At 27.6% G+C, this 13,379-nt stretch overlaps 1 protein-coding gene across 1 annotated transcript; it reads left to right on the plus strand.

Moving 5' to 3' along the window:
* Window positions 1-3,237: 3,237 nt before the first annotated feature.
* On the plus strand, window positions 3,238-12,820 carry LOC119688753 (V-type proton ATPase subunit C-like). The gene is made up of 3 exons (XM_038103420.1): window positions 3,238-3,470; window positions 12,204-12,346; window positions 12,650-12,820. The coding sequence occupies exons 2-3, from the start codon at window positions 12,215-12,217 to the stop codon at window positions 12,818-12,820; spliced, it is 303 nt and encodes a 100-aa protein (XP_037959348.1). The 5' UTR covers window positions 3,238-3,470; window positions 12,204-12,214.
* Window positions 12,821-13,379: the final 559 nt, after the last annotated feature.

Raw genomic sequence — 13,379 nt, forward strand, 5'->3', positions numbered from 1 at the left:
TATACATATATCTGTTTTTTATACCTATGGGAGTTCCACAAATAATACAAAGTAATCAATAACACTGATCTAACATAATATACAAAAGTGTTCATTTATTTTATTTTATTTTATTATTTAATTAAATATGAAAAACTTACGAAATATACAAATGTTTCCAAATAGGTACTCAAATTTCAAGAACCTTTTGTTTTGGAGGTTACTATTTATTTAATAAAATCTAAAAGTTATACTAACCTAGAAATTCCGATCGAAACGATAGATTTTTTAATTTTCATATTAGAACTAAAAGTGTGTTGTGTTCAAATTTTGTACTCAAGAAGAAGAAGAAAAAGTACACAATCGTATGGATGAATATCTAAAAGAGAGGTTGTATAATTTTGACCCAGTTCTGAACAAGTTGTTGACAACGGCAACCGCAATAGAATGTACTTACTTCACTTAAGTAATTAATATTTGCTCAACAATTTATTTTAGTACGAGTAATATAATATATATACGTATTGCATTTAGTGATTGGATTGCTCACAAGTTGCCGCTAATAAATATTTCAAATTGCAGAAATACTCGTACGTCCAAATCGGCAATTACAATCAATCAATCTATTATCGTTTCAGTCAGATAACAATAGCACTCCAAATTAGCTGTGGATGATTGAAAATATTGATTCTAGCTCAGATGATATGATAGCTGAGCAGATATGCATGCCACTTGATAATATTGACCATAAAAATGCCAACATAAATGTTATCTATTGATTCAGATTATATATTGTTCATTCAAATGTAAGTCTGTAAATAGACTACAATAACCGGAGTAGGTATGGAATATGTTAGGGGTATCCATTATGATCACTACTTAATTACATTACACTGTTGACAAATTCATTTCGGTTTTGAGTATTTTGACTATCGTATAATAGTTTAAGTGATATTGAGCAAGTAATATCAAAAACGTAATATCAAAGTAATATCAAAAATATCACCAGGGAGCAAGAGTACTGCAAACCACAATTAATCCCAACCAAAATAAGACAATCCACCTTTCATATAAAGCTTTCCTTAGACAGTTGTTAATATCGGGCAGAATCAATACCAACCACTTCAATATTATACTTCTAATATAGATCAACTGTAGATATGACTAGAAATCTCATCCTGTTCTAAATATATTCACAAATTCAGTGACTGCATTTGACTAAGACAACACAACCGTCGGAAAATGCGGAACTGTGTTCAGTTTAGAAAATATCCTACTAATTCGTTAATATTTAAATTATAAAAAACATATGTAGACTAAAGCCAAAGAAGTCTCTATTTATGACTCAGAAATTGATTCAACACATTTTATGATATGTTATATCATTAAATAATTAAAGATATAATTACAAACAGTTATTGAAAAATTACTATAGTGGCTTATTTAATACGAGATGGAAAGATTCAACTATATACATACATCTATACGTACCTTGGCTTCTTCTCAATAAGAATCTGTTTATATCATTGAGATAGCAAGAAAATACATCAGTCCTTCAGTACTTAAGAACTAACGAATTACATTTGGTTAGGTACCTATTCTTAAAGATCAAATCTTTCTTTCAATGATTCCTGCTACACTTGTAAGAAAGTAGTTGCCATTTTCTAAATTTCATTTTTTAGGGACTTAAGCAACTGTGGAAGCTCTCCTTAGCAATAATTCAAGCAGAATGTATTTATCACTTTCTAGATTTACTTTATAAAGGCAAGACTTCTTAGGTAGCTGTAGGACTTCATCTAAATAATCTCTGTAGATAGCCCATAAAGATGAAAGGTCAAAGTAAGTTTGCTGTTGAATCACTATTACTATTAAATAAATACCTTTGCTTGAGTTTAAACATTCCTTTCAATCATACCTACCGTAGGTCTGAGAAAGTAGTTGTCACTTCACATTATTCTGCTGTAGGACTTCCCCTTAGCAATGATTCTTATCAAAGCTTTAAGTAATTGTCATTTTTAGATTTGCTTTTCAAAAGATTTTAGTCTACTATATAACCTCTACTTAGCGATATTTTAGAATGACACATATATCTTAACTTTCGAACTTTCGAAACATTAACTTACAAACTAATTACACCAGAAATATTCTGTCTTTATATATGGTTTCTCTTTACTAATCTGTTACCGAAACATACTACATACATATATGCAAGCAGTAGTGTTTTAAAAAATTTAGTGAGTAAAATATGAATAGCAAAAAAATGAATAGATTTCAAGTGAATGAATACTTGCATCGAAGAATGAGTGTTTTCGTACTAAGGCAGAAAAAACAAATTATTTGAATATCCCTTACCCTGCTTGATACGATAATAGCTGGTTATATTGTATGTATGTTTCTAAATAGTATTAAAGGGAATAGGGATTTTCAATTGAGTTAATGCTTACGCCTAAAAACATTCCCTATCTATTCCTAAGAAGTCTTGAGGAAGGGAAATGACAAGAAACCAGAATATTATCCTGTAGAGATATGGTTAAATATGTATATGATATTTAGTTTGTGTTGTCCAAAGAAATAACCAAAACTTGAAACGTAGAATTTTGTACAAAAAAATAAAAAAAACTATTTACATGCATATATACATATGTATATAATAGACGCTTGAAGTACGTGATATTCACACAAATAAAAAAAATTATTATGATATTATAATCACGTACAAGCAACTATTTTCTTTCCGAACATTCATTTTTGAATTGCGTTATTTTTTAATAATATAAATAGAATACCAATACTTTCAATGTAAATTACATTAATTAAATCAAAATTTTTCATATTAAGATAATGAATCACAAATAGGGGAACTTGTTGCATTAAATTATGATTACGATTTACATGCAACAAAACGAACTGTTCTCAAACTGTACAACAATTTTCTGAACTGTTATAAGTGAGTTACTTAATCTTGGGTTCAGTTATCTGTTGGTAGACATTTCATATGAAAACAATATTTGCAAAAATATATGTAAACACATTACATTGATCTTATATGATATTCAAAACAAAAATGAAATATTTATAAGAATATTTTTTAAAGCAATAATTTTTATAACAAAATAATTTTATAACAAAAATAGATGTGAGTAAAAATTTCAGGTAATTTAAAACTTTTATATTGTACTTATATTTTTTTTGTTGCAATGACTTTCAAACTTTGTCAACTGTCAAAATTGCATAAAATATCCCAATCACGTGAATTATTCTTTATTCCTTTTCATAATTTTACGTATTATTCTTCACATCATATTTCGTCTATGTTGAATTTTTTTCAGTGCAAGTGTCTGTCTTTGCTGTATCGCCATCGAATTGATTTAGGCAGTGAAAATTTTTTCAGATAATTTTCCTCCGCACAAACTCCATTAGTACGTAATTTAAAATAGACCAATTTTAAGTGAATAATCATAATTCAAATTTTGCTGTGTAATAAAATAAAAGTAAGTGTCGAATAGAATGTAAAATAAACGAATAAAATATATGACTTTTAAGTGTATAAGAAAAACGACTTGAAAAATAATGAAATGCCTATTTATTGGCTAAATGTGCATATAGTATATACTTAAATTACTATATATAATATAATTGTTATGATTTTAAAATCATGAAAGTGCCAGCAATTTCCAACAAAATAAGCAAGAATGAAAATCACCTGCTCCATTTGCTACGTGCAAAATAATAATTTTTGAAATATTTTAATGAAGTTTAGTGAATTTATCTTTAAATACAAATCTGTTAAAAGGAGTTTTACGATTTTATTTAGAAATAAGCTAACATTGTTGGTATACAAAAAAGCCTTGTTGAAAAATCTGGGAAAAAAAAAATGTTTTTATATTTTAACTCGTGAGCGAATGAAAAAATTATCGATCCAAAGCTGCTGTCATGTGACTGTCATCAAACAGCTGACAACGTCTTGCTCACCTTCTGGCGTTGCTGCTGTGGTGAATATCTCGTGCTGCTCCTCTGCGGCAGCTAATGTCAAATAAATTGTTTTGTGTTATTGGTTGCTGCAACAAATTTCACTATTCTAATATTAATAAAATAAAAAGTTCTAAAATCATTATAATAAAGTCTAATTTTAGTAAATGTATTGTTAAACATTTACAATAAGTAAATTGCATAAAAAATTAAAGAAGTATAACAGATATTTTTTGTTTTTTGAACACTATATGCAATTTCTTTAAGTACTAGAATAAAGTAATAAAGATATAACTATTTTAAAAATAACACCAATTCTGACAATATAGAATTAGAATAATACATTTCAATATTCTTATGCCATTTTAGTAGCATCTGATGTGTGGACTTTTAAGTTACTCCATTGCATGATTTTTTTGAGGAAGAAAATTTATTCTGAAGCGCAATGGGTTCCTTGGTAGTATCTAAATTTAAACATCTACTATTCTCCAAGTTTATACAAGTTGGTTGTAATTTCTTAAATTACTTTACATTTATAAAAAAAAAAGTGGTGCATTTCTGATGCACATGCCACCAATATCCACCTAAACTATTGTTATTGTCAGATATCATTTTAATTGAATATTTTCCTCTAGATGCATCAGTTGTCCTTTAAAATGTTGACTTAGTCATAATTACCATTTGAGCTAAATTCCTTAAAACCTTTCCCAAGAAATTTAATACAGTTGTTGATATTCCTAATCACGTGACAGGTACCTGATTCTGACCTGCCTCATCAATTTTTTTTCGAATATTCTATAAAATAAAATTATTTCACATTTAAATTATAGAAAAAAAATATATTAACTGTGGAAACAGAAATGTACTTCAAGTTTAAGGCTTGCGTGACTTTCATACTAGATGGATTATAGTTACCCCCTCTATTGAAAAATAGGCGCACCTTTCAAGGAAATCAACCAAACCTTGAAATAAGACAAATAAAGCTTGAAGTAATTAGTGGTTTATTGGAAATTTATAACAATTTTATAAAAACCACATAACGTGCTCAAATAAGGTTATTTAAATATTTGTTTAACCGATTTTATAAACCAAAAAAAATGAGTACTTACAACTGAATCTGATAAATAAACTGAAGAGGATATTCACCTTTGGTGTAGTATTTGTATGAGAAAAAATAGACACTATAGTTTAATAAAAATATAACATTTTGTACATAATAAAATATTATTAACAGTTTGAAATATCAAAATTAAATTATATAAATTTTTGAAAAGCAATCGTAAAAGTCAATACATACAGGTATATAAGCGAGGAATGATCTTAGCAAATATATAATCTATACTTGACAGTGTAGGTAAACACTACAAATGTCTTAAGTACTGTATAAACTCTATAACCGTTGTTAGTTTTAAATGAAGACTGTGGACAAAGTCCTTTTAAAATGAACAAATCTGCAGAAGTCAAAAAAAGGGTTTCGGTTGAGCCGGTAGTAAATGTTTTTTAATCGAGACGTACGGTTAAGGAACAACTATAAAAGGATACTTGAAAACCACTAAAGTTTATATAAATTAAGCTATAATTGTATTATTTTGTTTTTGCTATATTCGTAAGTTTTTTTTCTAGTTTTGTTTGGCTAGTTTTGTTTCTGTTGAAAGAAATGAGCGGCACTAATTTATCAGAAACTAATTCTTTCTTTTAAAATGCTTAAGCATTAAATACATTTAGACACATTTTTAGTCATCTCTCTTCAAACCATATACAATGCATTGTAGTATAATTCGACCTAGAAAGCATTCTGTTCCAAATTGGGCAAAAGGATGATTGAGAGCAGTACATATTGGAGATAGATGAATGTGACTATATCCATATCCCAATTGGATCAGGACTGTTTTTGTTATATATGTTGTATATTTAGAACATATATTTTATGTATTTAGTTGTGATACAAATGTAGTCTCAAAAAGTATACTGTCTTCTTAAGAAGGTTATAACGCTATTTATATTACTTATCATAATTACCTCTCTATTCTGGATGTTGTTGTTTTAACCCATAACATGCTGCTAAGTTTGGTTTCCTTGCAAACAGGTTAAGAAAACAGAAAATATGGTCAAATCTAGAATGTAGCATAGCGTATATAAGAATAGAAAATAATTCTCTATTCCTAAAAACATTTACTTACACGTATTATAGTTTATTAAGCTGTGTAGACATTTCCCCTTCAGGTCATAATAAGACGTAATGGAACCCGTGGAATGTTTTTGTAGAAGTATGGTTTGAACAGTGCTTTACTTTGTCTGAGTCCAGGGAAATTTTCCCAGTACACCTGACGCAAACCATTCTCCCTCTCCTTGATTATTGGTTTTATACTGTTCCAGTTCAACCCACAAAAGCGTTGAGGGTCTGTAACAGCAGTTTTTGATATGGTTCTGGCTAAGTCAATAGCTTGCTGATTTCCCAAGACCGTCTGGTGACCCAGAACCTAATAAAGACTTACCTTATTTCGAGCTAAAAATACCTATAGAAGCTCGTAACACTTGAGGATCAAAGTGAGCTAGGCTAGAGGGTTAAAAATGTGCTGTGTAGATTGGATATAAAATTTCAACCATGACTACATTTAAACTATTAGTTTCTCTCTTTGTCTACTGTGGTTATGTAAGTAAGTGAAAAATTATCTTTGTAATAATATTTACATAAAGTCTTCAAGGAATATCATTAAGTGCTTAACAGGTTTAAGTTTTATTTTTATTTTTTCGAACTATTGTTACAATATCTGTACTTCCTGCGTTCGTTTTAGTTAATATATGAGTGCTTGTGTAACATTTGAAGGGGTGTAAAGGGTGTTCAAGCTTCAACATACTCTCTTGTTTTTAACTTTATATCCTTTTAATATTTTTTTTTTAAATAATCTTACTAAAATAATTAAAAACATTCAATGACTAGGCAGTGTGTATCTTTGATGAAAGCAACAAGTAATTGTAAACAATTTTATTTTCAGATCCTTTTTGTTAATTGTAAAGACAGTAATTAATTTATATTTCTTACTTTTCATCCCTTTTTATTAAAGGATTAACAAAATCCAATAAAACAATTATTTTAGGCTTCGTCATTAAATTTGTCATGGAGATCCTTTCTACTGTGTGAATTTGAACACAAAGTCAAAACATGTAGTACATATGGTATATCTATCTATCTATTCTACGATAAAATAAAATAATAGAAAACTGAAACTGAAAATGAAAATGAAAATTAATCATAATATGAGCATATCGTGCTCAAAGGACCTTGGGTTTATTTATTTATAAACAAAACAGAACAAAAACGCTTTGCAACGTGTTTTTATTTTTATTTGTCAAGCGCCACTGAACGAATGAACTAAAAATATACAATAAAAGTCTAAAGTCTAAGCCCTAAGTCCCAAGTCCACTAAATGCTTAAGTTGGAGTAGTAATTGCTCTAACCAGCGTTGCCATACACAATTTATATAATTGTATTAAAATAATTATTAATTAATTAAGACTCACACCCGTTGTGTGCCTGGCACCGCCATAATCGCCCGTCGCTTTTGTTTGTGTGCTGCACTAAAATATGCGAGACCATTTTGCACATCGTTGTGTATGTGTGTGTGTATGTGTGTTTGTGTATGTGTACTTGCTCCACTGCAGTACTACTACAATCAACTTTATTCTATGCGGCGACACCAGGTCTTATCAATTTTTTTTATTTCTTGTGTTTTCGTTTTATTTGCTTTGATTTCTTTTGTTTTTGTTTTTGCTTCTCTTACCATTGCCAAGCACTTCGTCCTTTATTGACGTTGGGCCATGTGCTGTTTTTCCAGGACAATTTGTTATATTTGTAGTGGAGCACATTTTAAATTTTGTTGTTCTATCGAGGGAAATTTTTTGAGCTAAAAATAGCTTCCATAAACAATGTCTTCAATACCAAGGTATCTGGTAAAACGCTTTAAATCTGCTTTAATATGGAGTTTTATGTTAGTAATAAATTAAACTTCAAGTTACAATAATCGAATCATTAAGAAAGGAAAATTTTAATCACTTTAAGTTTAACTCCTTAATTGGAGCTTAAACTAAAAAGTTTTTATATTTATTTAATGTCATTTATTTAGTCATTAAAGGGCAAATCCATCAAAGAAAAATGGATTCCTGTAGATACTTTTCATCTGTTAAATGAAATATTATATACTATATGTCGCATTGTGAATACGATTGTCCTGTTCTTAAGTTTTCTGTACTAATTTTACGACAGAACTGAAAATATCTTGTAGATACTCTTCATCTGTTAAATGAAATATTATATCATATGTTTTTATATCATGTATATATAAGGTAACTACCATATGTCGCATTTTGTATGCGATTGTCCCGTTCCTAAGTTTTCTGTCTAATTTTTGCGAAAGAACTGAAAAATGTCCTGTTTATAAAAATAGTTTTTAGTGCGTTTAAAAGAACCCAATAAGTAGACGGAAGTGACTCATAATCTGTATTTAAAATCTGTTATTGGGTAGCCGAGTCAATTCCATGCCGATTTTAACGGGACAGCTTTAAAATTTATGTGTTTTCCCATATCTCGGGGCTCTTTTTTTAAGTTATGTATCATTTTTATTTTCTTAAAAAAAGTGTAGTAAGAAAACAAAAGTCTAAGGAGAGTGTTAAAAGGCAGAAAACAAAACACCCATTAGAAGTTATATCGTTTTTAATCAGTAGAAATCTGGTTACTTAAAAAATTTGTAATCCGTTATATACTGTAATCCTTTCACAACCAATTTTTTTATTTTATCTAAAAGAAAATAGAATCCCATAACGTCTAATATAGAAAAACTTTGAAATTAATTCCCAATAACTCAGGAAAATTATTTCGATGTGCCGGAAATAGTTTGATCTGACATTTAAAAGAACATGTTATTATGTGAAGAATTCTGTTTAACTCTTCAATATATTTTACAACTATTCTAATATAATCAATCAATGCTTTTTGAGCATATCTATACCTTTTAAAAACGATTTGTTAAAATAAATTATAAAATCATATTGTCAGTCGGTGACTTCATGCCAGTAAAAAATTTGCATCATCTTTTAAAGATTTCGAAACTATTTAATTTGATTTAAATTGAAATGATTTTTGGTTTTAAATAAAAGCACATAAAAAAATAAAATTTTATTTACAAAAAAATGTATGTAATATAAAAATAAATAAATACTAATTTAAAATTATTTATATAATCTAATAAGGGATATGAATTTTAAGTATTTATCTTAAGATGAAACTTTTTTAGTGAATTCACTTTTAAAACAAGAAAAAGTTTAAAATTAAATCAAATTTCACTTGAATTGCACTTTATCTCTCTATATTAACAGTCAGTCCATTGAAGTGAGTTCGCTCTTTAGAATATAAAATCCTGGCTATTAAAACTTAACTCCTTATCGTTTGCTTTGCTTAACTATATTAAATTCTTTAATCTTTTCAAGAGACAAAAAAAAAAACAAAACGCCTAATAAACAACATAGCAACAATGAAAAATATCCTTCCAGGAAGAAAAAAAAAAAGATTGAGCCGTCATGTAGTCTGCTTGTCCTACAGAAACTTTAATTTCTTTCTATCCACCTTTGTGGGTGTCGCATGCTCGTTGCAGTAGTTGACCTCGTCAGTGCCAGAAGTTCGGAAATGATTTTAGTTGTGGTCGAGCAGTCAGACTTCGTGGACGTTTTTCCGCTGTGCTCTGAAATTGTGAAAAATTATTTTATTTTATTTAAAAATCAAAAAAAATGTTACTTATTTTTTTGATATAGTTAAAAAAAATCGGCTACATATTCTACGAAAATAAAAAAATGTTTACTAATATTGTGAAAATCAAATATTTTCCAAATGTTAGAAAATTTTATGTAACACAAATAGATTTCAGCAATAAAGTATGTAAAAATCTACTTTGGTGAATAGATAATAAAAATCGTAAAATTATTAAATATGTGTTAATTAAATATATAAATAAAAAATAAAAAAATAATAGAAATAGAAAAATAATTAAAATAGAAAAAGACAAGGTTCTGGATTCCAATCAATTTAGGGCATTCTGACCACAGATGAACTACACATGCCAACTACTTAACTTCAAAAAAATAATAATAATAAATAAAAAATAATAGTAATAAATAAAAAATAATAATAATACTCGATTAATTAATAAATATGTGTTAATTAAATATAGAATGTTTTTTTGAACTGTTTTTTTTTAATACAAATAAAAAATAGAATCTCTTGTTTCTATAATAGAAAAATAATAAAAATAGAAATAGATAGGGTTCTGAATTCCTATTAATTAAGGGTATTCCGACCATTTTAGAACTACAGATGCCAACTTCAAAAACTAATAAATAAAAATATATAAACAAATTTAATTTTTTTATTTTTGTGTATATTATTTTTATTTTTATTTAATTATTGCAATGTATTGCGAAAGGTACACCATATAAAAAATGTTTAAAAAATATTTCTGCTATTCTAATAATTCGTTTTATAACCAGAATTTAATGAGAAATCTAAATCAGATATATTGTATATATATATATTGTTTTTTTTTGTGGTGAGGAGCCAGAATGCTTTATGCATCGTCAGATCGACCGTCGTAAGAATGGTGTGTCCAACTCCCTAACATTAATTTGTTATATACGGACTAATAAGCATATATAATTTCAAGAAAAACATGACATTATATATTTTTTTTATATGTAAATGTATACTCTATATCATAAATATATATATTCCTACTATATTTAAGTCTCCTTTTTAATACAATTTAATTTTCTTTGTTGCATCTACTCATTAATTAAATTATTTTAATAATGAAAAGATACTAAAATATTCTGAATTTAATTAATCATTCAATATGATTTCACTGTAAAAAAGTTACTCTTGCTTTTTGATTCAAATTACTTGCATGCAAATTATATGTTCAATAGAAAATAAATTAGCAATTTCCGTGTAATGTTTGGTTTCATGGTCAGCTGGCCTAGGTCCCCACAACTCAATTATGGTTGGCACGAGTGGATCTGACCAAAATGTTGCTGCATCGTTGCATTTTTCATAACGTTTACCACGAACCACTTTATTTCGCTTGAACTTATTGCAATCAATTTTTAATTTGAAATTGTCATGAGTAGTATGAGTTCCGTAATCCGAGCGAAACCCCATTTGGTTTATAAGTAGAAAACTATCATTAATAAGGCACGTATGATATGACATGTACGATGTCCTTTGACTTTGACTTTCAAACTGAATTTGCTACCTGTATGTAATCTTATTAATGACTTTACACTTGAATTTGTTATTTAATGCATTGTAGACAACTCGTACGTTTGTAGTTACATATCAGGAAATTGACAGGATATATAGGGACATAGCAGAATACAATATGAACTCTACTTTTAATAGTTTTTCAAACACTGTTTTCCATCACTATTTATTTATATTACAAACAGTGTTTACTTTGTTAATAAAAAATAAAACTTATTTTGCAGTTAAGGTGGTAAAACAGATAGTTAATCAATAACGTATGAATACAGCTTATTATAGAACTTTTTAAATCATTTTTGGTTTTTTATTATTTCACATAAAATTGTCTCTTTGATTAGTTATTTTTTATTATGTAGAAGCTGTTTAAGCCAGTGCACTTAAGCACTTTTAACATACTCTTTCTTAACTCGAGGTATTTTCAAAACCCCTCTTTACGCCTTGACTAGATTATTGTTCATCACTTCATCAGACTAAGCAATAATTGACCTCAGATCTGCATACCTCCCCGAGGAGCCTGTAACCATTCTGAGATTTGATAACGCGGTGTTGGTAAGTTGGTAAATCTGTCAGTTTTCGCAAGTAATTTCAGGGCATTTAATAGTTCATTTCAAAGCCTCTTAATAATGTTAATTTTTTCTTGGCGATAGTGGCGTGTCTTTATGACTAAAGAAACTAAAGGACAAGGACAAAAATTTATTGCAATTTGACTAACCATACAACGCTGTTTCAAGTATTGCCAAGTACTCATCATCAGTGGTCTTAGGAAATAATCGAATTTTTTTAATAGTTTATAGTCCGTATATAATTTGTTTGGACTGCAGGTGCCAGGCTTAGAACAAAATATAAAGTTTATAAAATTAATGAAATACAAATTTCTTTTAATATCTACATGCTTTTCTATAATTCTTATATTTATTATTTATTTTTATATTTTTTATCTTCAATATAGAATTCGATAAGATGTCCGAGTACTGGCTCATCTCTGCACCTGGCGATAAGACCTGCCAGCAAACATTCGATACCATGAATAGTTTAACTAATAAACAAAATAATTTGTGCAATAACTTCAAATTTCATATACCCGATCTTAAGGTAATAAGATAATATAATGTTTCAATATTTATATATATAGTATATTATTAATTATGGAATTATTAAGAGAATAAAAAGTGATATTTAGCCTTTAGCCTTTAAGGAAAGAATAGAGCATTTAATTTACAAACTAAAAAAGAAATTTTTTATTTATTTATTTAAATATTTTTTCAATATCATTTATTTATTTATTAATTGTACAGTTTACCAAATTTTTAATTATTTATTATTTAATTTCATTTATTAATTGTATTTATGGTACGAGTATATAAAATAAATTAATAAAATTTTATTATTTTACAGGTTGGTACCTTAGATCAACTTGTCGGTTTATCCGATGATTTGGGTAAGTTGGATAGTTACGTTGAACAAATTACGCGTAAAGTAGCTGCCTACTTGGGAGAAGTGCTGGAGGATCAACGCGATAAATTGCATGAGAATTTACTCGCCAATAACAGTGAGTCAAGCATTTAACATTTTGCAATTCTTGCATTATTGCAAATTTATTTTAATTAAAAGTTTCTTGATTATTTAACTGAATAATAACCTTTTAGCGTATTTTAAAAAAAATATTGCAATTATAAAACAACCTAATAAAAACTAGAATTAGTTCCTAATTTACACATAGTAAAAACTAAATTTAGCATTTGAGTATTTGAATAAATTACTGAGTGATTGTAGTTAAAAGTTAAATTATTTAATTAAAGACTGTCACTTACCATAAGTGGTACAGATTACTCTTTAGCGGAATGTATCTAACTAACAATCATAACAGAAACAAATCAATCGTTTAACAACTTAAATTTTTTAATGTACTAACATTTAATAAATTAATTTTAATATATTATTTTTCATTATTAGAGTATCTAATTAAGATTTAAAAACTAATCAATTTTCAGCTGAAAACATAATTAGTTTACTTCTCTATAATTTCTTTATTGATTTTAATATCTAGTTTATTTTTTATTTATATTTATTTTTTTTTTTTTGTAATTTTTGTTATTTATTTTTCATTTATTTTATGTAAAATTTT

Source organism: Teleopsis dalmanni, chromosome X (genome assembly GCF_002237135.1).
Source record: "Teleopsis dalmanni isolate 2A chromosome X, ASM223713v2, whole genome shotgun sequence".
Classification (NCBI taxonomy): Eukaryota; Metazoa; Arthropoda; class Insecta; order Diptera; family Diopsidae; genus Teleopsis; species Teleopsis dalmanni.